The sequence below is a fragment of the Enhydra lutris genome, unplaced genomic scaffold (assembly GCF_002288905.1).
Source record: "Enhydra lutris kenyoni isolate GAN:26980312 unplaced genomic scaffold, ASM228890v2 scaffoldscaffold55, whole genome shotgun sequence".
Classification (NCBI taxonomy): Eukaryota; Metazoa; Chordata; class Mammalia; order Carnivora; family Mustelidae; genus Enhydra; species Enhydra lutris.
This window is the reverse complement of record NW_019154139.1, coordinates 10,564,490-10,585,698: the sequence shown is the minus strand read 5'-3', so window position 1 is coordinate 10,585,698 and position 21,209 is coordinate 10,564,490. Positions and strand designations below refer to the sequence as shown.

At 56.7% G+C, this 21,209-nt stretch overlaps 1 protein-coding gene across 4 annotated transcripts; it reads right to left on the bottom strand.

The window, feature by feature from the left end:
- Nucleotides 1-5,486: 5,486 nt before the first annotated feature.
- On the bottom strand, nt 5,487-20,869 carry LOC111157518 (MFNG O-fucosylpeptide 3-beta-N-acetylglucosaminyltransferase). Of its 4 annotated transcripts, none has more exons than XM_022518994.1 (8): nt 20,407-20,866; nt 15,343-15,391; nt 14,878-14,980; nt 14,322-14,475; nt 11,316-11,401; nt 9,360-9,525; nt 7,515-7,600; nt 5,487-6,428 (listed from the first exon to the last, which is right to left on the bottom strand). In XM_022518994.1, the coding sequence occupies exons 1-8, from the start codon at nt 20,659-20,661 to the stop codon at nt 6,362-6,364; spliced, it is 966 nt and encodes a 321-aa protein (XP_022374702.1). In that variant the 5' UTR covers nt 20,662-20,866; the 3' UTR covers nt 5,487-6,361. The 4 variants fall into 4 exon arrangements, with proteins under 4 accessions (XP_022374702.1, XP_022374705.1, XP_022374703.1 ...); XM_022518997.1 differs by lacking the exon at nt 20,407-20,866 and adding an exon at nt 18,655-20,384; XM_022518995.1 differs by lacking the exon at nt 15,343-15,391 and having other exon boundaries at nt 20,400-20,869.
- Nucleotides 20,870-21,209: the final 340 nt, after the last annotated feature.

The window sequence follows — 21,209 nt, the reverse complement described above, 5'->3', positions numbered from 1 at the left end:
TGGGTTTCTCCAGCTCCGTGCTCTACCCTCCCCTAACCCACAGTCCCTACCAGCCAGCCAGCGATGAGGACGGAGAGAGATCCCCTTGTGTGGGGGTGGGGGGTGTATTCACAAGTAGAGCACAACCATCAGTCAGAATTCAGTCACATGGTTGCCCTCACTCCAAGGGATGCTGAAAATGGAGTCCAGCCAAGGACCAGGAAGAAGAGAGGAAGTGCCATCTCTGCCCTACACCCCCAATATAAGATCCTTGGGTGACAGCTCTCATCCACCTAGGTCATGGTATCTGACATCATGCCTGGCATAAATTTGGAGTCTATGAGCAATGAGCTGTGTCGTGGGCACTGGGCTGGGTGCCCTGTGCCCAAGTGCCCTGTAATGGGGGGTAGGGTGTCATCACTCCCATTTCTCAGATTAGGAAACTGAGGCTCTGGTTTCTGTGCAGCCTGCACAAGGCCATGCAGCTAGTCTGTGCCAGGATCAGATCTCAGTGCCATGAAGCTTCTGCTACTAGTCGTCTGTTCATTTCACTCTCCTGTCTGCCTCTCCCGTACACACGTTTGCTGACTGGGGTCTGGTTATCTTCAAGGCTGCTCTCCTTTCTAACAATCAGTGAACCATGTCTGACAAGCTGTCAGTTCCTTGGGGCAGCGGCTATACCTTGTTCATTCCTATGTGCCCCTTGGCTACCAGCACAGCTCTTGAACACAGTAGGTGCTCAAACCATATTTGGGGGATTAATTTGTTCACACCGGCTCAGCCTCCATGCTCTGCTGCTTGCACAGTATGGGGGTCATTTACAACTTATAAAAGAAATGGAGGGAATATTTATTATATGGCCCCTCCCTGTGCAGTCAGAGCTGTCTCCCACAGCAGGACTGGTGCCTGCCCTGAAACTCACTCTTGAAGCAAGGATGAGGGCTGGGTAGACAAGGGAGCCAGCACCACAGGTGTCACCTCTTCCACACCAGGCTTAGACCAGGCTTAGACCAGGATTAGACCTTCTGCACCAGGTTAGACACACACACACACACACACACACACACACACACACACACACAGAATGCCCTGCCCCAGCTAGTCCCAGGGAGGAGAGTAGATGGAGGCAGCAGGGAGGGTTCTGTCCGTGGTGCTGAACTCACCTCAACCCCACTTTGTCCTCTAACCCAGAGGCAATTTATAGCCTCCTGGGGAACCAGGAAAACATACAGACTCCCTAGCCCTTTATTTGGAGGTTTGGATTCTGAGGATCTAAGATGGGGCTCTGGGATCCCTCCATACCAGCCACCCGAGATTATAATGCAACCACCTTGATATTGGCCTAAAATTGACTCATTCATCTAAATGGTCGCTGGTCTTCGTGTTGTGCCTGCTATGTGCCCGGTACTGAGAAGGGAAATGCATCTCTGCTCTGGGAGAAATGTGCAAAGTCATTCAGGAAGAGGTGTCGGAGTCAAGGAGGAAAAGAGGTCCCTCTGCTTTACGTGGACACCATGCTAGGCACAGACTTCACCTTCATCCTGTGAGATGAGATAAGTAGACAACAGAAAACAGTATTACCCATAACCATAACCAGCACTGGTCCCTTTCCTTAGGGTCTCCCTAGTCCTGTCTGCAAGGTAGTGCATGACACACGCTGCTCCTTCTGATGGCCTCACGACTCAAGACCCAGATCCATCAACACCCACATCAAATCTTCCTGACCCCCATTGCCTTGTAGGCCCCCCAGATTGTAGTCCTTCCTCCTTCTGCACCATGGTCTTGTTTCATCATTACCAGATACTCCAGGTTTTTAATATGTCCCGACTGGGATTTGAGCTCCCTCTTGAGGCTAGGTCCTGCATCTGTGTAAGCAACCTCTCACACAGAGATGTCTCCCCACACTCCCCCACCTCCCCCCACCCGGAGAAGATGAGCAGTAAATTCTTACTGGACAGACGACTGAGGGGGTGGTAAGTGGGTGGAGGAATGTGTCCAATGACCGTGCACAGGGAGAGTGCCACTGGGTTACAAAGCAGCAGGAACAAGTGCTCAGAACCAAAAGAATCAGGGTAGGCCTCGGGGAAGCCAGGCAATAGGCCAAATGTCATTCAGGCAGGGCCAGCTTCCGGTCAAGGTCTGCCTCTCCTTCCTCTGGCTGTTTGGGGGAGAACAGAAAATGGAACCAGACTGCGGTGTCTGATGAGAACAGATGTTATCTGGGCCTGAATGTGGGACATGGAGGAGGGGGTAAGGGAGGGAGAAAGAGAAGGGGGAGGACCAGAGCCAACAAATGGAATAGCCACAGACCCTCATTATTTTATTTTTTATTACAGAAATGTTCAAACACACCCCAAAGTACAGAGAATGCATTATGAACCCCCATGTGTCCATCACCCAGCTTCCACAACCACCCCTATTTTGCTAGTCTTATTTCATTCCTCCCCTCAAGCTCCCTTTTAAAGAAAATTCCAGACATTATATCATTTCACCCATAAATATTTCAGAATATATCTCTTTTATGTGAGAACATTTCTTATTAAAAAAAGAACCTGGGGGTGCCTGGCTGATTGAGTCAGAAGAGTGTGCAATTCTTGATCTTGGGGTCATGAGTTCAAGCCCCACCTTGGGCATAGACACTACTTAAATAAATAAACTTTAAAAAAACCAAAGAGAATCTCAGTATCATTATCACACCTAGTAAAATTAACAATTTCTTTTTTTTTTTAGATTTCATTTATTTATTTGAGAGACAGAGAGAGAGAACACAAGCAGGGCAGAGGGAGAAGAGGAAGCAGGCTCCCCACTGAGCAGGAAGCCCAATTTGGGGCTCGATCCTGGGACTCTGATATCAAGACCTGAGCTGAAGGCAGACTTGTAACCGACAGAGCCGCCCAGGTACCCCCAAATTAACAATTTCTTAATACCATCTAATACAAAGTCCATGGTCAAATTTCCTCACTTTTCTCAAAAACACCTTTTCTCACCCATTTATTCAAACCAGGGTCTAAACAAGGTCCATGCGCTGCCTTCGGTTGCTCTGCCTCTCAAATCTCTTACAATCTCTAACGGTCCTTCCTTCCTACCTTGTGTATGCCCTCTTATTTGCTGAAGAAACCATGTTCTTCATCCTATAGAGTGATCTCCCTGTTGATGTGGTGGGCTGAACCCTCACGGGGCCATTGAACGTTTCACTATCCCCCCATTTCCTGAAATTGGTATTTAGATCCAGAAAGTTGGCCTGCATAGGGTCAATGACTCAGGCAAGTGGACTTCCTGGGCAGTGCTGTGTCCTTCCTACTGCATTCCATCAGGAGCACGGAAGGTCAGGTTTTCCCTTTTGGGGTGATACTAAACATGGTCAGGTTCCCCAAGCTGATCACCCATCTGGGGGAAACCAGTTGGACTTCCACCAGGGGAAACAGGGGGCCAGTGTACCTGCGAGCAGTGAGCAAGGAGGTTGGCTGTGGGGACACAAGTGAGGTGGACCGTGGCCCAACCCCAGATGGTAGAGGGGAGGGGATGGCCAGTCCAGCCCCCTGCCCGCCCCCCTTTTACCACTGAGAGAGGCCAGGGAGCGGCTCTTTATTTGGCAGGTAATACCTATGCCGGGAGATCTCTGTAGAGCATCTCCAAGCCGCACAGCACTCAACGTAGGAGTCACCGTGTCTATTTCACTGGTGGGGCCAGTGAATGGTGATGTAACCTGCCCAAGGGCATAGAGCCAGAGGTGGAGAGGAGAGCAGAACTCTCCTGACCCTTCAGAGTCAACTCATGCTGAGGCGACCACTGCAGAACCAAGTTGCCTGAAGCCTTCATTCTCTTACCTCTAAGTCCTATGACCTGGACCATGGGCCTTCTCCCTCTCTGTGCCTCAGTCTCCTAATCTGTCGAATGGGAATAATATCTGCCCAAGGGGCCCCTCAAGACCAATACAGCATGGTCCAACCTTGTCCCTCTCCCCCACTCTGCCAGCCCTGCCTGTGGGGCCCACTTGGGTCACCTCAGTCCAGAGCGCAAGCAGCTTTATCCTCTCCCCTACAGACATGCAAAGGGTTAAATCCAGACACCCACCCACCCCCCCCTTCCTCCATCCCAATTCTGATCCTTGCTGACTCTGCTCCCCCTCCCTACCATAGCTATTCTGGGACAATGGAGGCAGCAGATGGCCCGAGTCCTGTTCCCTCCACCCGACCCCCAGGATCTGGGAACAACCCGCAAATCTGCTGCTGCTGTTTCTAAAAGCAGGCCGGCCGGCAGCCTTCCGCATACGGGGTGGAGAGGACAACAGCTGTGGAGCACACCCATCCACCCCCCACCAGGGCTGCAGGGCCAGGGCTATCCCTACTCCGTTCGTGTCCCAAAAACCCAGCCTTAGCTTAGCCCAGAAAGAAAGGAGGCTTTGCAAGAGCCCAAGCACTTGACCGACTCTGCACTTGACCTGCTGTGTGACCACAAGTACATGGCAGTCCCTCTCTGGGCCTCAAATTCCCCTTTGAAAACCAGGCCCGAGGCTCCGGTGCTCTGTGGTTCCAGTTGTCCCAGAGGTACATGAAGGATGAGGTCCTCCAGGGGCTGGAGGGGTGCACTCCAAGGAGCCCTCAGCCTTGGTTGCCTGGCTTAGAGCCCCACTATCCCTCGGGATCTCTCCTCTGTCCTCCCTCCTACCCCCAGCCCAGATTTCCACGGTGGCCCCAACATCCCACACCACTGGGAAGGGCGCATGGGGAGAAGAGGTGTCCCATTCCTATGGCTCCCCAACTTCAGCAGCGGCATTCCTGAACGTCTGCCATGACTGTTTACCTTCATTCAGGTGGGTCGTTGCGACCTGTGACCCTAAGCACGCTTGGATCGATTCACCTCCTATCCCAGCTGTCAGACTGCCCCTTTCTCTGCCCCAGAGGCTGACTCCCTCAGCTACGTCTCCACTCTGCCTCTCCCAGTTCTCTCGCTACCCCCAACCCAGGCTCCGGGGACAGAGAAAAGGAGAAGTAGCCCGCGGCATACCAGCGCCACATGGCACACACCCAGTCACACGTGTCTACACAGTACACACATGTGTGATGTGGGCACCCACACGTACATTCACCACACGTCTGTCCTTATGCACAGACCTGTGTGGAAAGGGGACACACCACACCACACAGCCACGCACGCCCTCACACACCCTGGCTCTCCATGACTCAGCACACGCTAGGAGCACTCACTGCTCACGGAAACCTTCCTTCTCCGTGCCAGGCCGGGCTGAGCCCTTCACGAACACGCTATCATTCCACCCAGCTGTCAACCCACAGAGAAGGGGTTCCTTCCCACCTCTATAAAATGGGCAAAGAACCCAGGGAGATGAAGTGGATGCTTCAAGGTCACATATACAACCAGGAAATGCATAACAGGAACATCTAGCCGGGATCCAGACCAACACCACCACCACTGGGACAGGCCGACCTAAGAGCCCACCCCAGCCAGGAACACACCGGCTGCACACGTAACAGAAGACCAGACCAAGAGAGGTTGAAACAAGTGTTTAATCTTCTCACAGAACCAGATGCCAAAAGGGACAAGTATGCATGACAGTCAAGGCCTTTCCTTCACAATAACAAGGCAACTGCCCCAGATCCAGACATCACGCCCACGTTCACAGCATGAAGATGGGTACAGGCCACAGAATCTTCCCCAGGACCCTCTCCATTGGCCTTTCTTACTTCACACTGACACACTGAGCAAGGGAGGCTGGGAAAGTGAGCAAAAGGACCGTCACGATGGGCTGGGAACCATCACCATCCGCCATCTGGGTCGGAGCACGATGATACCCCAAACAAAATGGGATCTGTTTGCCAGGGGTCGGAGCAAGGAGCTGGCCACTGGTCAGCAATGACAGTCCCTGCCCCAGGCCCCGGGCTCTGTCCTTATTCCAGTTGGGCCCCCTCAGGGGTTGGAGATCCAGCCGAAGGAGCTCGGAATGGATGGTCCAGTGCTTGACCCCAGGGGAATGACAGAGACCAGAACTGGGGGTGGAGGCCAGACCCCACCCCAGGGCCCATGTGATCCTCTGGAGGTTAGGAACCCTGAACCCCAACCCAGTTCAGGGGTTCTCTGTGCTTTTTCAGTTCAGCCACCCAGGGCCCATAGAAGCCCAGCCCCTGGGGCCTCTCAGGCACTCCCCTGGTGCACCTGTTCTCTGGGCTGTCCAACCCACCTCCCAGAGGCCTAGGACGCTACGCCTTCACTGCCAGCCACCATACAATCCTGGGTTGACCCACCACTCAGAGGCCCAGCCAGGGACTCCCACGCAAAAGGCACTTGCCACAAGTCCCCAGGGCTGCCTGGGGAGACCAAGGACAACCAGAAGCCTCAGCCCAAATTTTGCCCCACTGTTCAGGGTTCATCTGGCCATCAGTTGTGGGCACCAAGGAGTATCTGGATAGAGGAGACAATGGAGAGAACGGAACCTGTGGAGAGACCAGAAATGGACAAGACGATCATCCCGACTCGCACGCTCACTCCATGGGCTCCTAGGGGAGCCCATGTCACAGAGATGGTTTGGAACAGGATTTTTCCCCTTCAGCACCCTTACGATTTAGGGCTACATAAGTCTTCGTTGTGGGGTGCCCTGTGCCTTGTCAAATGTTTACAGCACCCTAGGCCTCTTCCCATGAGAAGCCAGTAGAATCCTCCTGAGTCATCACCATCAAAAATGTCTCCAGACATTGCCAAATGTCCCCGGGAGGGGGGCGGGACTCATGGAAACCACCTGTTTAGAGAGACTCCAAAGGCCAGAGATGCCACGATGAGACCCCAGCTGAGGCCAGACTATCCAGTCACATGTATCTGAGTCCCCAGTCGGCTCCAGCCCTACAAGGCAGGAACCTTTGGATTCTAGAATCTTCAGGCTCAGAGAGAATTTCACATCTGCTCTTAAACCTCCTGATAGTCTAGCTATAGCTATGCCCTTCCACTGACGAGGAGCTCACCCCATGAGAAGGCGGCTCCTTTCATCTTAGAAATGTGAATTTTTTTTCCTATATTGAGCCGAACTCTGTCTCTGTGTAATGTCTAACTTATTCAACGCAGCCCTGGCCACAGGGCCCCTTAAACAGTCATGAGCCCTCTGCCCTACCTACTGAAAAGGACCACTGAAGAGTATCAAAGAAACAGAGAGCCTACAAAAGCTCAAATAAAATTTTCCCATCAGGGCCTGAAGTTCTTCCCTTAGAACATCTCCTTTGCTCAGGGAAGACATTTCAGTATTCCAGGAGCTCCTGAAGAATCCCAGAGGCCTGGGAAAGCCCTTCAGATCCACGACACCCAGCCTCCTTGTGCTCCAAATGGGGAGACTGAGGCCCAGAGAGAGCAAGGTATTCACCCAAGGTCACACAGCAATCCTGGGGGAGAGCAGAGACTGAAATCCACTCCCTGCACTCCCAGCTCTGTGCTGTCAGCTTCCAAAGCCTTCCCTCCCTCCAGGTTCCCCTATGTTTGGACACCCGGACTCAGACCCCCAGCTCCGATCCTATAGTTTGAGCCCCTAGACTCACCTGGAAGGGTCCTCCTCGGGGGAGAAGGGGCCTTGTAGCTTAATGACATTGAGCTTCCCCTCGAAGACGCCATAGCTGAGGGTGACCTGGGCAGAGAAAAGCAGAGAAGAAAATGAAGGTTGGTGGGGTGTCCCACAGAGAACACCACAAGGGGGCAGTATTGGGGCAGAAGCAGGGAAAGCCCATGAGGCACTCTGAGGGGCGCAGAGAGCCTGCCTCTGCCCCTAAAATCCCACCTTTAGCACTCGCTGAGGAGCCCACCCCACTCTGCAGGAACTTCAAGCTTGTGGGGCACTATCCCTAATTTGCATCCCCAGCAGTGGCCCTACCTGAGAGGCTGGAAAAAATCCCTTGCCTATAGACTAGGAAACTGAGTCTCAAGAGGGAAAAGCACCCTTCCAGTAAATTCCATGCCTGGACAGCAGTTTCTTGAGACTCACTGTGGGGCCTTGGCACTCCGTCTCCACCTGGACCCTTGGGATACTCCACACGCAATGAGGACATGGGCTAATGCCCCTTGTCGAGAAGCAGTCGACCACAGTGGTTAAAGACCGTGGGCTTAGGGGCCACCCAGGCAGGGTTCAAATCCCCCACTGCCTAATGTTAACTGTGCCATGGTTAGTTCTGCTCTCTGGGCCTCAGTTTTTCCACCTACAGAATGGGAATGTTAGAGCTCCCCTCACGCAAATGTTGGAAGGAAGCAGAGTTAAAGCAGATAAAGCCACGCACGGTGTCCGGCGTGGTGGGTATTCTGGAAATCCCTGCCATTAGGGTACCTGGTTTGGGCTGCCCAAAGTCTGTGCCCCTTTCCTGGTTTCAGTCCATCCGGTCTTACCGAGGCCAACACTACAGCCCAGGTCCAGGCCTGGTGAATCCACACTAACTCCTGGCTCTGGGAGGGGACGGGTCGTGTGACACAAGCCGGCCTTCCACGAGCACCAGCTCAGGCCTTCCAGACCACTGAGCACCAGCCCTGGGATGTGGCGGAAGGAGGAGTGCTCTTCCTTGGGGTGGGGTGGAAACCTAGAGCTGCCATCTTGCCCCCCGAGGAGCGAGCCTCCCTCAGGGTGAGCCCAATGTCAGGGAAGACAGGCCAGAGTGGGGACAGTCTGGGCACATAGACTCAGCCGGAACTTACAAGCAGCCCCCGGCTTCCCAGGCTCATGAGCCCTTACATGCCCAACATACGGTCTGTGCTGCATTTGTGTCCCTCGCTACCAAAGGGTTCTGACTCACACTGTTGGGTGGAGGATCTCAGGGACCTTCCCAGCCAGGATCCCCTACAGGACTGGCCACCCAGAGGAGGACGGCCGCGGGCACAAGACAGAGCCAGCTGGAACTCCGTAGAGCTGTTGCTTGCCAGGTGGTGGAATGGGGTACCCCCCCCCAGCCAGACATTATGCCTGAGGTTTCCCACTAAGCACCTGCTCTCTCCCAGCAACATCTGGGTTAGAACAAAAGCAGGGGGGCAGCGGGCAGGTAAGCTCTGATGAAGGCGGGACAGCCAACAGGCAGAGTTGGAAAGGGCATGCCTGACCCCTTTGGAGGGATGCTGGGGGATGGAAGAGGGACAGGAGGGAGTGGAGAAGGCAGGGAGGGGAGCAGTCTGAACCTGAAGGTAAGCTTCACCTGGTCCATGCAGGTCGTTGCAGCTGGCACTGGGGACCAGACCGAAGAATTTGAGCATCATAAACGCTAACCCTTGAGGGCTGGTGGTGGAGAGGGCTGAGTCACGTGGGTCCATCTGAGGGTGCTTCCCCACCTTGGGCCTCAGTTTCCCCCTCAGTAGGGAATACCCCCCACACACACATGCATCCCTCTCCTATCGCCCCAAGGCCAGTTCACCTGCTCTGGGAGCTGGGAAGCCCCCAGCAGCTGTAGGGTCTCCAAGTGGGAGTGGAAGAGGGGGCTGGGCTGCAGGCGGCCGCCTAGCTTGCACTCGACAATGTAGCCCACGGTGCAGTCGTCGGGCAACCGGATGAGGGCGGATGTTTCCACGAAGCGGGAGCCACTGAGAGAGAGAGCCGGGCACTGGCGAGTGGCACAGAGCTCGCCCTGCCTCCCAGAAGGCCCTCCCTCCCAGGGACAGGTGGGTAGAGCAGAGCTCCAGCTCCAGCATCTACCTCCTGGGCACCGGGTGACTTCCGGCAAGCCACGAACCAGGGGAGCCTCAGCTTCCTCTTCTGCGAAATGGGCGTGATAATGGCCCTGCCCTCACTGGGCTATTGTGAAGTTCAAGGGGAAGAATGGCAAGAAGAAGCCCTTTATAAATGTATCCCTTCCTCTCTTTACATTCATTCACTCATTCATTCATTGCTGAACTCCAGGAGCTACCTGTGTGCCAGGGACTGTGCTGGGGCTGCGGATACAGAGATGAGAAAGAAAAGCTTCCTGCCCTTGACAGTGGCCCCCATTCTGAAGGGAGACAGAGGAACACATCATTTCAGGGCAGGACTGGCTCTGAAGTCAGAGGAAAGCATGAGGCTTGGGAGACAGAGGGAGGGTAAGGTGGGCTTCCCAGAGGAGGTGGCACACTTTTGTTTTGCTTTTCATTTAATCATGGCAATGGCAGGCTTTAAACGGAGTCTTGCAGAATGCACCGGAGTGAGCCAGATGTGGAGGAGGGGAGGGGCCGTGTCCCAGGCAAGGGCATCACCGGACTGCATACCCCATGAACACTCCTGGGGGCCAGGTTGGGCAGGCTGTCCTGCTGTATAGAATGCCTGACTGAGGGGCACAGTGGGTGCAGAAACCCAGCCTTCCCTTCTCATTCCAGGTTGTGCCCAAGGGCTGCACCTGCCCAAGGGGGATACTTTTTCCAATTCACACAAATATACCATAAAGGTGGGCAGAAGCCCAGATGGGGGCACCAGGCCCAGGGAGGACCCCTGGTTACGTGTACACACCTGCGCTGGACATGCCCTACGACAGCATTACAGCTCCCAACCGGGGCCCGAGTTCCCCCCTGGAGGACCCCTCCCATCCAGGTTGGAGCAGGCTGGGGTGGTGTACTGGCAAAGCAGGCAGGCCTTGGAGTCAAAGCCAGCAGCTGAGTGACCTCAGACCTGGGTGACCTTGGACCAATCACTTGCCCAACCTCTCAAGCCTCAGTCTCCTTAGCTGTGGAAACAAGACTGACAAGCAGTCAGTCTTGACGCCCTAGTGAAGCGCAGGCCCGGCTCAGAATGGGCCCCCAATATAAGGGAGCAACACGGATACTGTTGCTAATAACAACAGTTGCTAATAACAACAGCCTGTCCACGCAGCCCTCAAGAGGCCAGGCCTTTGCTACTTCCTCTCCAGAATACCAGTACCCTCATCCCATATTGGGGGCTTCGGCAACCCCCAGGATCCCCTTCACTCGGGGACCTCTAGGGCTATCCCAGTTCAAAGGCCACCTCTTCCAGGAAGCCTTCCTCCTGGCCCCAAGCAGAAGGCCCTACTTCTTCCTTCCTCTGAACACCTCTACACTTGGCCTTCACCTCCCCTGTGACATGGGGGACTGGGTGCCAGCCCAATTGTTCACCCTCCCACCAACCGTTAGCTATCATATTATCAGGTCCATTTTACAGATGGGGGCACTGAGGCTTGCAGGGATTACACAACTTGCCTGTGTGTGGCAGAGTGCCCTGATGGCAGGATGGCAGGTGGCTTTCTCACCACTAACTGTGTAACTGTGACACAGCATGAATGAGAGGCAGGTTTCTCCTGAGCTCACTCTCAAGCTCTTCCTGCAGCAAAGGACCCCCCCCCCATACACCAGGCCCTGCTCTCCACCACCCACCTGTGGGGCTTGCTTACCTTGCCCACGGGGCCATCTTCAAAGCCAGTTCGCGGTTGATGCAGAAGCCAGCACCCCCAGTGGCAAACCAGAACTGTACCAGCCTCTGGGGGGAGAGGTGGGGAGGGCCAAGGTGCAGGATGAGCCTGGGGGTGGGGGGCCACAGCTGGGCCCCCCTCCATTGGCAACCAGCATGACTCAAAACCTTTTTATTTCACCTTTCACTAAAGTCTTGCTACAGCTTGACATCATCATGCCCATTTTACAGATAAGAATACTGAGGCCCAAAGTCACATGGCTAATTAAGAGTGATGGGGTCACCAATTAGATGTAACCTATTTGTCCACCAAGCACACCTTACCCCTTTCCCCAGAGGAATGCCCCCCACCTCACCCCAAGTGGTTCAGGAGGGGCCATCAAATACAGCACCTGCTCCCCTGGGTCCCAGGAGGGGGGCAGGTGCCCCAGGAAAGGTAGATCGTAAGGCCACACCCCCTGACCCTGTGATTGGCCCAGTGACAGGCACATGACTTAGGCCAGCCAATCCAAGTTCTTCCCTGAGCTCCCTATGCTAGCTGGGAGGAAGAGACGCTTTCTACAGGGTCACCAGGCTTGGGAGCGATCCTCCTCAAATACCCCGTACCAAGCCACCTGCACTGGCCTCATCACTTCCAGCTCCAGGGACTGAGAAAGCTTTTCTGCACAAGGAGAGAATGAAGCTTCCCACGGAGTAAAGAGAGAAGGATGGGCAGGCCAGCAAACCCCTTGACATCTCAGTCTCAGGAACCCGTAACCTCCCTTGGGGTTTAAACCACTCTCTGCCCGGCTTCTCTGGGAGGCCTCGTGAAGTCACAACTAAGAATTTCTCTAAGGCTCTGGCAAACCCTGCTCCCTTTCAGCTGTCCTATCTCTTGACCAAATTCCCTATGGTTACCTTCTCCCAAGTACACAGTTGGTGCTTAATTGATGCACATTGCATGGGGTTGGGTTATCTCCTATGATGCAGCAATGAGAAGAACCCGGGGCAGGAAGCTGGGAAGCCTGATTCTGGGGCCTCAGCCTCCTCCACTGCCCAGCTGTGTAACCTAGAGAAAGCCACCACTCCTCTCTGGGCCTCAGATTTGTCACCTTTGAGCACCCCTGCTCCAGTTCAGCCATCCCTGTGTCTTCCCCCTAAAGACCTCTATGAGCTGCTTCTGGAAATGCCGCCCTCTTAGACAGAGGTGTTCAGGCCTTAAGCAGAATGAACAGGTTCTTAAGATCCTGACATACAGTTGGTGCCCAATGAATGCTTGTTTAATGACCTATGGGTCCAGGGCTTCTCCTCCCAGATAATTAAAGGAACAACAGCAGTAACAGTAGACATGCCCAACCCTGAGCACTGACATGCAGAGAAGGGAGGTCACCAGCCTGAGGTCCCACAGCTGGGACTGAGCCTGAGCCAGAAATCTTGCCCCCTTTTGCTATCTCCCCCCACACCACATAGCCTGGGGGGAACCCCAGAATCCAAACAGGCTAGGACACTTTGGGACAGAGTCTAGGGATCCCGCCAGGGGGCATGGGTATTAGTGCCCATTGAGGGGTTGGGGCCTGGGTGTCCCCAGCAGGTGCTGAACCTCCCCAGGAAGAAGGCCCCAAGATGAAGGCTGAGCTGGGTTGGGTTGGGTACCGACTGCTGACATTCACTAGTGTCAACACGTGCCAGATCCCATTCCAAGCACTTGGGTACGTGACCTCATTGAATTGTTCCCCTTTCTGCTCACAACGACCCTATTAGGTGGGGACGGTTATCATCCATTTTGCAGATGAGGAAACTAAGGCACAGAAGGGTGGGGTGACTTGAGCAAAGGTCGGGAAGCCAGGAGGTGGCAGAGCTGGTGTATGAAGCCAGGGAACCAGGCTCCAGAATGGCATTCTCAACCCCTACAGCCAAGCATGTGGTGGTGTGGGGGCCTGGGGCACCCCTCGCTCACCTGGAGTAGACTTACACACACACCCCCAGGGCCCAAGAGGATTTAATTAGGGCTCAGAGGCCGATTAGCCGCTGATAATTAAGGTTGTGTGTTTCCTACTCTTGGTTTCCCTAACGAAGCAGATGGTGAGCAGGGGTGGTAGAGAGCCCCACTGCGGCCCAGCTCCTGCTCCACATGCTGTCTCGAGGGAGGGGCGCCCCCTGACTAGCCTTTTCCCTGGGGCCAAGGGAGCCCTCTAGGGGCCTGGGCCACACCAATGCCAGAAGCCTGGTGGGTCCTGGGGACCAGGAGAGAACCACGCTCCGTACTTACACTACAAAATTCTTCGCTGTTCAGCTGAAAGTCCAATTTAACTGTTATCCTGATTTTTGGCTTATTTGTTTCCTAAATCTCACAGCCCTCATTAGCGTCCATCTAGATCTGGAGCTGAAGCTGGTGCTGGGGACCCCATTGTGCCGGGTGTCACCTCTTTAGTTGCCGGTCAGTGAAGTCCGGACAAAGGAGGGGTACAGAGGGGCGGGGAGAGCTCAGGAGGTGGGGGGCAGTGCAATTTACCACAAGGCCCAACGGTATCCGGCATCTGAACAGTCTGTACAACTGCCTGACAATATCAGGGGCTGGGAGCCCTGTCATGGAGTCGGAGCCTCAGCTCACCGCCCCCACCCCCCATCCCACCCCAACCCCACCCCCACATCCCTGTCACTGTGTGACCAGAAGGAGCTGCTGCTCCTCAGTGACTGAGGCCCTACTGTATGCCGGAGTCTGCGCCTCACCCGTAACATCTCAGTCTCCCCATTTCACAGAGAAGACAGGATCGGTGGTGAAGTCAGCAACCCAAACACACAGCGAGGAGACCAAATGGGACTGAAAACCCACCTGGCTCCGCCCCCACATGGCCCCGCCCACATGGCCCCGCCCCACATGGCTCCGCCCCACATGGCTCCGCCCCCACATGGCTCCGCCCCACATGGCTCCGCCCCGGTGTCCCCGCCCCCATATGGCTCCGCCCAGGGTCAACGCATGAAGGAGGAAGGAAGGGAACAAGGGACCCACCGTGCGGTTGTGGGGCCTGGGCTCAGAAGCTCGGATAGGCCGGTTCAGGCTGGGCCGGCCTACGTAGACGTCGCGAGTCTGTGGGAAGGCTTTCAGCAGCTTCAGCAGTGCCCTTGGGTTCACGTAGTTGTCGTCATCCACGTGGCAGAACCACCTGTGGGGACAAAAAGGGGATGGGAAGCTTGGAGGAGGGTTCCCAAGGGCTGCGGGCTAGCCAGACTCCCCTGCGCCCCCCATAAGTCAGTCAGCAAAATTAGGCAGGGAGAGAGTAGCTAACACCGAAAGCCCATGCCCTATGTGAGCTCCTGAGGAAAGCGTGCCCGCTTAACAGGTGGTAACAGAGGCTCAGAAAGGTTAAGACACCTGCCCAAGGTCACACAGTCTGTAAATGGCAAGATTTGAACCCAGACCGTCTGCCCAGAGACAGATCCCAGGAGGCCCTTACATGCTTAAATTCATAGGACCCAGCTGACTTCACTTTTTTGTCACAACACCTATTCGGGAACTAGACCGAGGCAAAGGTCACACTTGCCCTCAGAGACCCAGGTGCACTCACCGCAGCCTGCTGGCCAAGAAGGTGTCAAACTCAGCAGCCATCTTGCAGGACAGGGCGGGGTGACTGTGCTCAGCAGAGCAGTTGGTGACCACGAGGTGGGACCCTGAAAAGTGCGGACAAGTCAGGGGACCCAGCCCGGGTCCTCCCTTCAGGTCTACCCACCGTGAGAATGAAGAGCAAGACCCCACCCATTCTCATTTTACACATGGGGAAACAGACGCCAGGGAGGGCTGACCCTCCCAGGACCCCAGAGCTAATGAATGGGAGGCTGGGCTGGGACCCAGGGGTCCAGGGTACTGTCCAGGACAGCCGCTCCTCATGCCACACCCACTTCAAAGAAGCCTGCTCCCCTCCCCACATGGCAAAGGAGGGCAGCCCTATTTCCTGGGGACCCGGGACCAGGGGACAGCCACACCAGCTTTCCCTGGAAACAACTGAGGAGTCTCCACCCCCATCTGAAGTTACCCAGTCTCTCCTGGAGGCCTTCATCTGGGCTGTCGGTGAAGACAAACGTCTAAGAAGGAGAAAGAGGGAGGAGTCAGGACCGGAGTCGACCAAGGGCAGCCCACAGCCACGCCCCTGCTGAAACACGGGTCCAGAGCTGTGCCCTCCATCAGTGACAGACACACAACCCCAACATCATCACACACTCCTTTCAGACACCATGACTTTCTCAGCTACCCCCACAAGACACACAACACAGCCTCCCAGCATGCACCACCCACTGTGTCACCTGCACGAGCACCCTTATAGACCAGCGCCCATGGAGACCCTCCCAGAGTCACACCGTATTCTATCCCACACACATACACACACTGCAGTCCCACTTGGCCCCTCCATCACCACACTTACGCAACCCAAGACACTTTGTCAGGAGACAGACTCCACGTGGGAAGACCCACGCCCTGGGGCACCACACCAGCCTGGGGAGTTGGTCACGTCTCTCCATAGCCACACCGGCCGCCCCAGGGCAGGTGCGGGGTCCTTACACATCTCAGAAGTTTTACATCGTGATCCAACCCCAGCTCTGATGACCTCCCTGAACCTTGAGCCAGGTGATCTGTTCCCCTCACAGAGGGCAAGGCTCTTCCCCTCACAAGATGGCTAAGGGACAGACTATGGTTGTGCAGTTGGAAACTGCTGAGCTGGGATTCAGACCCACAGGTCTCAAAACGCCCCCAACCCTGGGCAGGGAGAGGCCACTCAGGCCCTAGATAAATTGAACACAAACTGAACGAGAGACAAATTGAGGTCGCTTGGGGCCAGACGGAACGCAGCTGGGGACCCATCTAACCCCCATTCCACACCCTGCCCAGTACATGTCCCTTTCCCTGCCTGAGCAGGTCCTCTTGTCTGCCAAGCACAGCAAGAGCCTCCTCTGACCCACAGGGGGCCCTGCCCAAACCCTGGACAATTTTGAATTCTTTCCAAGGGAGGACCAAGGAAAAAGCATCCCACCTGTTGAAAGGCCCTCAGCCACCCCGGAGCTGGCCCTGTCCTCCTTCCAGACTCAGGCCTCCAACTGCACGCCCCTCTCTGCTCAGCCACAAACTTCTCCCTGGTTTCCAGGAACCAGCCCTTCAGGTCAGATCAAACCCTGCCTTGAGCCTCAGTTTACCTGGCTGGAAAATGGGGACTAGGGGTAGCTGTGATGGTAAAGTGAGATGATGTGAGAAAGGAGAAGAAAGAGGTGGCAGTGAAGCCAGGCTCTGCTTCCTATCTTGAGGGAAACTGAGGCATCGGTGGCCAGAAGCCAGGGTTGGGCACAGGAAGGGGCACAAAGGAAGAAGTCCTGTCTCCCCAGGGCCTATAACCATGGGCCTTCTGAGCTACATACTATCTTTCAATGGATTCGTGCAAGATCTTCAGATCTGTTCTCTTGTCGGCACCAGAACCAGATAATACCCATATTCACCACCCCGCCTAGCGCCTTCTGTGGCTCCCTACTGCCCTTGGGATAAAGGCCACCTCCTAAGTGTGGCCATGAGGGTCCACCCAGCCCCTGGGCCTGATGCAGCCTATCTCGCCACTTCCTGCCCCACCCCTCTTTTAAACCCAAAGGTTTTTCAGTTCCCCAAATGTGCCACACACATGCACACTCCTCTGAGCCTTTGCTCATGCTGTGCCCGTTTCTTGTCCCCTAAGTCCTAGTTCAGTCACCGCTTCCTCCAGGAAGCCTTCCCTGACACCCCTCCCATGTGTCCCTCAGCCACCTATTCCACCTGATGGTAAGTAACAGCAGCCCCTCAGTTACAGAAATCTGTCCTTTGGACTCTCCCACCAGACAGTGACATCCTGAAGGGCACAGGCCTGGTCTGCTTTATCTCCCTGTGCCAGCACCCAGCTCACCTCTGAGAGGCCTGGGCAGCACCCAGCTCCTCAGCAGCCCCTCCCTGGGATGTGTCTCCCGCCTTCAGATTTAGAGAACACTGGAGGTCCCCGGATATCCCTGCAGAAAGTTCTGGCGGCCCGACACTGGCCCTCTTCTTTGTCCCATCCACTGCCTCAGCAACGCTATCTTGCCTCTTGGCATTCAGCCCCATCAAGAAGACATCAAACCCCACGGCAGCCACAGTTTCTCCCTGGGTGCCTCAGATTCAGTGGCCCAGCTCCCCCCAGACCTGTGCCCCTCTGGGTGCTCCCCATCTTGCTGGGTCCCAGCACCTTGGGGTCACCATGCCTCCTCTCTTCCTCACCCAGGATGCCAGCTCTCCACAGCAGCCAGCATGGCCAGCGGTGGCCCAGCCCCTCCATGGTCCTCTCCTGCCGGCTTTGCTGCTGTCACCTTTGCCCTGGTCTCCCAACTCTGTCCTACCTTCACCCCAAGTCTGTTTTCAACACAGCCCCCCGGGAGCCAAGGAAAGAAATCAGGCCTTTCTTGCCCTGCTCCCTGGCAAACTTTTGCCACCAAACAGCCATCAGACGTTGGAACTCTCTGGAGTTTGGAGCATGGGCCAAATGGGTCAGGGCATACTTGCTGATGGATGAATGAGCCCGAATCAGTGGGGAAGTGGGGGTTTCCTGCAGCAGGGCTGGGGGCTAGGCGGGGCGCGTGAGGCTGGTGTTCCAGTCCCCCGGAACCCTGAGATTGGCACAGAGCAGTGGGCAGAGTTTCCTCTGAGCCAAGGGTTGCATTTAATTTGTTTGAGGAGACTCTGACAATGGTTAAAACCTCACAGGAAAACAAAAGGCCAGGCAGCCCGCTGGGGTCAGGGGAGGGGGGCTGGGGGCCATCTGCTGGAAGATGTGAGGCAGGCACTGCGGCCCCACCCCCAACCCACTGCACTCGAGGGGCCTGCGGGGAAGGGAAACTTCTCCCCACTGATCACAAAACGGGCCTCCCCCAGCCCGCCCCCTCTGCCTGGGACAAAGGCCACATGAGCCCCAGCCTGCCGCAACAAAGGCCCACCTGCCACCCGGCTGCCCTTAACCAGCTGGGGCGGGCGCCCAGCCCTGGAGTTAACCAGCTCAGGCCTGCTCTTGATGGCAGAGCTAAGAGAGGCTCCGAGACCCTCCTGTCCCGTGCAGATGGGGAAACTGAGGGCTGAAAAGGGGAGGGCCTCGGCCAAGGTCGCAGAGAGAGATGAGCCAAAGGATAGAGACAAAGGGGCCCCAGACAAGGTGCGGTACAGTAAGAATGTGTCTCCCTGTCTCCCTTCCTCTTCCTCAATGCAAGCATCCTTCCTGTTCTCAACTCTGCATAAAGGACAAGTTTTCTTGACTCTGTCCCTTTGTGCTGGGGTGGGGGTTGCGCAACTGAGTGAATTCATCTCCTACCTCAATCCCTCCCTCTCGTGGCTGTCGATGGGGTGAAAGGGAGCGAGGCATCTGATGGGCAGCCCCTGGGGTACTGAGCCGCTGACAGCTCCTCCCACTGCCTGCCTAGCTGGCATGTGGGATTGAGCTCGAGACACAGAGTGGGTGGCTGCTTCCTCTCCTTTGCTGACATGGTCCTGCCAGGGCCACCCAGGCTGGGGGCCCAAGGACCCTCTCCTGTAAGCCGAGTGATGAGGCAGCTCCGGGATCCTGGGTCTCAGCAGAGAAATAAGGGTCCCAGCCGGGAGGAGGGGGCTGGGTTCCCCTGGGCTCTGCGCCCCTAGGCCTTTGGGGTGACGCTGACAAGCACTTCCCCTCTCTGGCCTCAGTTTCCTCATCCGGGGCAAGGGCACCACCATGGTGATCAAGGCAAGGCAGGAAGGGGCCTCAGATCACGTGAGGCAGGCTCCCGGGTACACAGACGCAGCACCATAAACAGGAAGGTCTGCGGGGAGGGCTAGACTCTGCGGCTTCCGCAGGAGGAACCGGAATCTCCCCCAAGATGAGAAGCAGCTCTGGGGCCCAGGGAAGAACCTGGGTGCTGGCGTCCCACTGGAGGAAGGGTTAGATAGGGTGCTAGAACATCATGGTCAGGAAATCGGGGGTGGGGTGCCCTCGTCCCAGAAGGCCCTGGGCTCCTATAGACATCACCTTCCCTACTCCTTGGTCTCCCAGGAGCCCCCAGTCCCCTCCAAAGGCCCAGTCACTTCCTCCCACTGAGCCAGTCACCGTAGTAGTGTGTGTGTAAAGCTCTGTGTGTGTGTAAAGCCTTCACCTTCCCCAGAGATGGTTCCCTAAATCACTGACTTGGCTTGGGGAGGGCACTGGGTCTGGGGAGGGCAAGAGCCAGAGGGACTCAGCTTGTCCCCAGAAAGACACAAGTCACGCGCCCCTGTCATCCACACACGTCTTGTCATGGCCCATCTAAGGCGGATAACGGGCTCCATGCAGAGGCACACACACACACACACGCATGCACACACACATACTCACATGCTGGGCACACCTCTAACCTCTCCCCGCCATCACTCCCTCGCTTGGCCACCCCCTCACAGCGGACCTCCCCGCTCCGTCCCAAACTGCCCCACAGGAAAGGAGCACAGGAGATGAGGCTCAGCTGTGCCGGGCACGCCCTGGTGCCCAGGGCTGTCAGGAATTCTGAAAGGATGCCCCCCCGCCCCGCCCCTCTCTGCCCAAAAGGTGACCCCTAGACCTTCCTCTCCTCGGCGGCTCAGCGCCTGTTCCCCCCACCCCAGCACAGCCAGAGCCGCCGGGGCCTGCAATGGGGACAGCCTGGCCTGGGCACACATCAGAGTCAAGACCTCACAGAGGTCTCTACCCCAGCCTCCCAGAACCTCCTGCTGGTCCCATCGCCAGGCTGGGCTAAGGTGGGCAGGAGCAAACCGGTGCTAGAACAGCCAGGGACGAGAGGGACCCCCAGGAGTCTGGAGCAGGGCCCGGGCTGGCCCCTGAAAGATAGGGAGCAGGGGGCCTGAGGAGAACCTGGCTCCAGGGCCAGCGAGGGGCACAGGCAGGACGGCAGGAGCCCCTGATCCCAGGAGGAGAGAGAAATGGGAAGACAAGCCCAGATAGGGCAGGTGGGCAGGTGGCTTCTCCCTGGAGGCCACCAGGGACCCCAGCCCAAAAGAAAGGCTTCCGGGCATCCCTCAGGCCAGGGCCCACTCCTGGGGCCCAGAGTTGCCCACTTGTCACCTGTTCCCTGGTCCTGGAGACCCACGTGTCGAGCAGCAGCTCCAGGCGGGAGCGGTGGAAGGCTCGGGTCGTCTTGACTGCAATGAAGACATCGTGCAGCCGCAGCTCACGGGACAGAGGGCTTGGCGGGCACAGCCTGGGGGTCTCCTGCACGCCCTGTGGGGACAGGCTCGAGTGGTACCGTAGGGAGAGGAGCCCCATGCACAGAAGGGTGAGGAGGGCTCCCGCCAGGCCCCGGAGGAGGCGGCACTGCATTGGCCCTGGGACCTCAAACAGCTCAGCCCCCGAATCCCCGCCCGACAGGGAGGTGAGGCTGGTTCGTCGGGGGCCCAGGCCAAGGCAAAAATCTGGTAGGCATGGGGGGCATGCGAGGAGGGGAGAGGTGGGGACTAGTGCTCTGGCCCCGGAGGCCAAGCCCCGGCAGCCCCGCCGCCGCCGCCGCCGCCGCCGGCCCTCCCCACCTGCTCCGGACGAGCTCCCGCCCGGCTCTGGGACGCCTGGCCCCGCCCCTGCCTCCCGCGCAGCCCGAGGGGCGGGGCCGGTCCCGGGGAGCCCCAGAGGTGGCCAGAGAAGGCTCCGCTGAAGGGACAGCCCCAGCCCCGGCCGCCGGCCAGCTGCTGCAGTGGGGGTGGGGACAACAAACCCTCCGTGCCCCATGGAAGGGAGGGGCCTTCCAGCCTCCCCACTCCCCAGAGGCTGTCGCTTAGCTCATTCAACACGCATTGTTTTTTGGTGTCCTGCTCTCCAGCCTCTCAGCTTTTGCTCACACTGTACCTCCTCCTGGATGCCCTCCCCCATCCTCC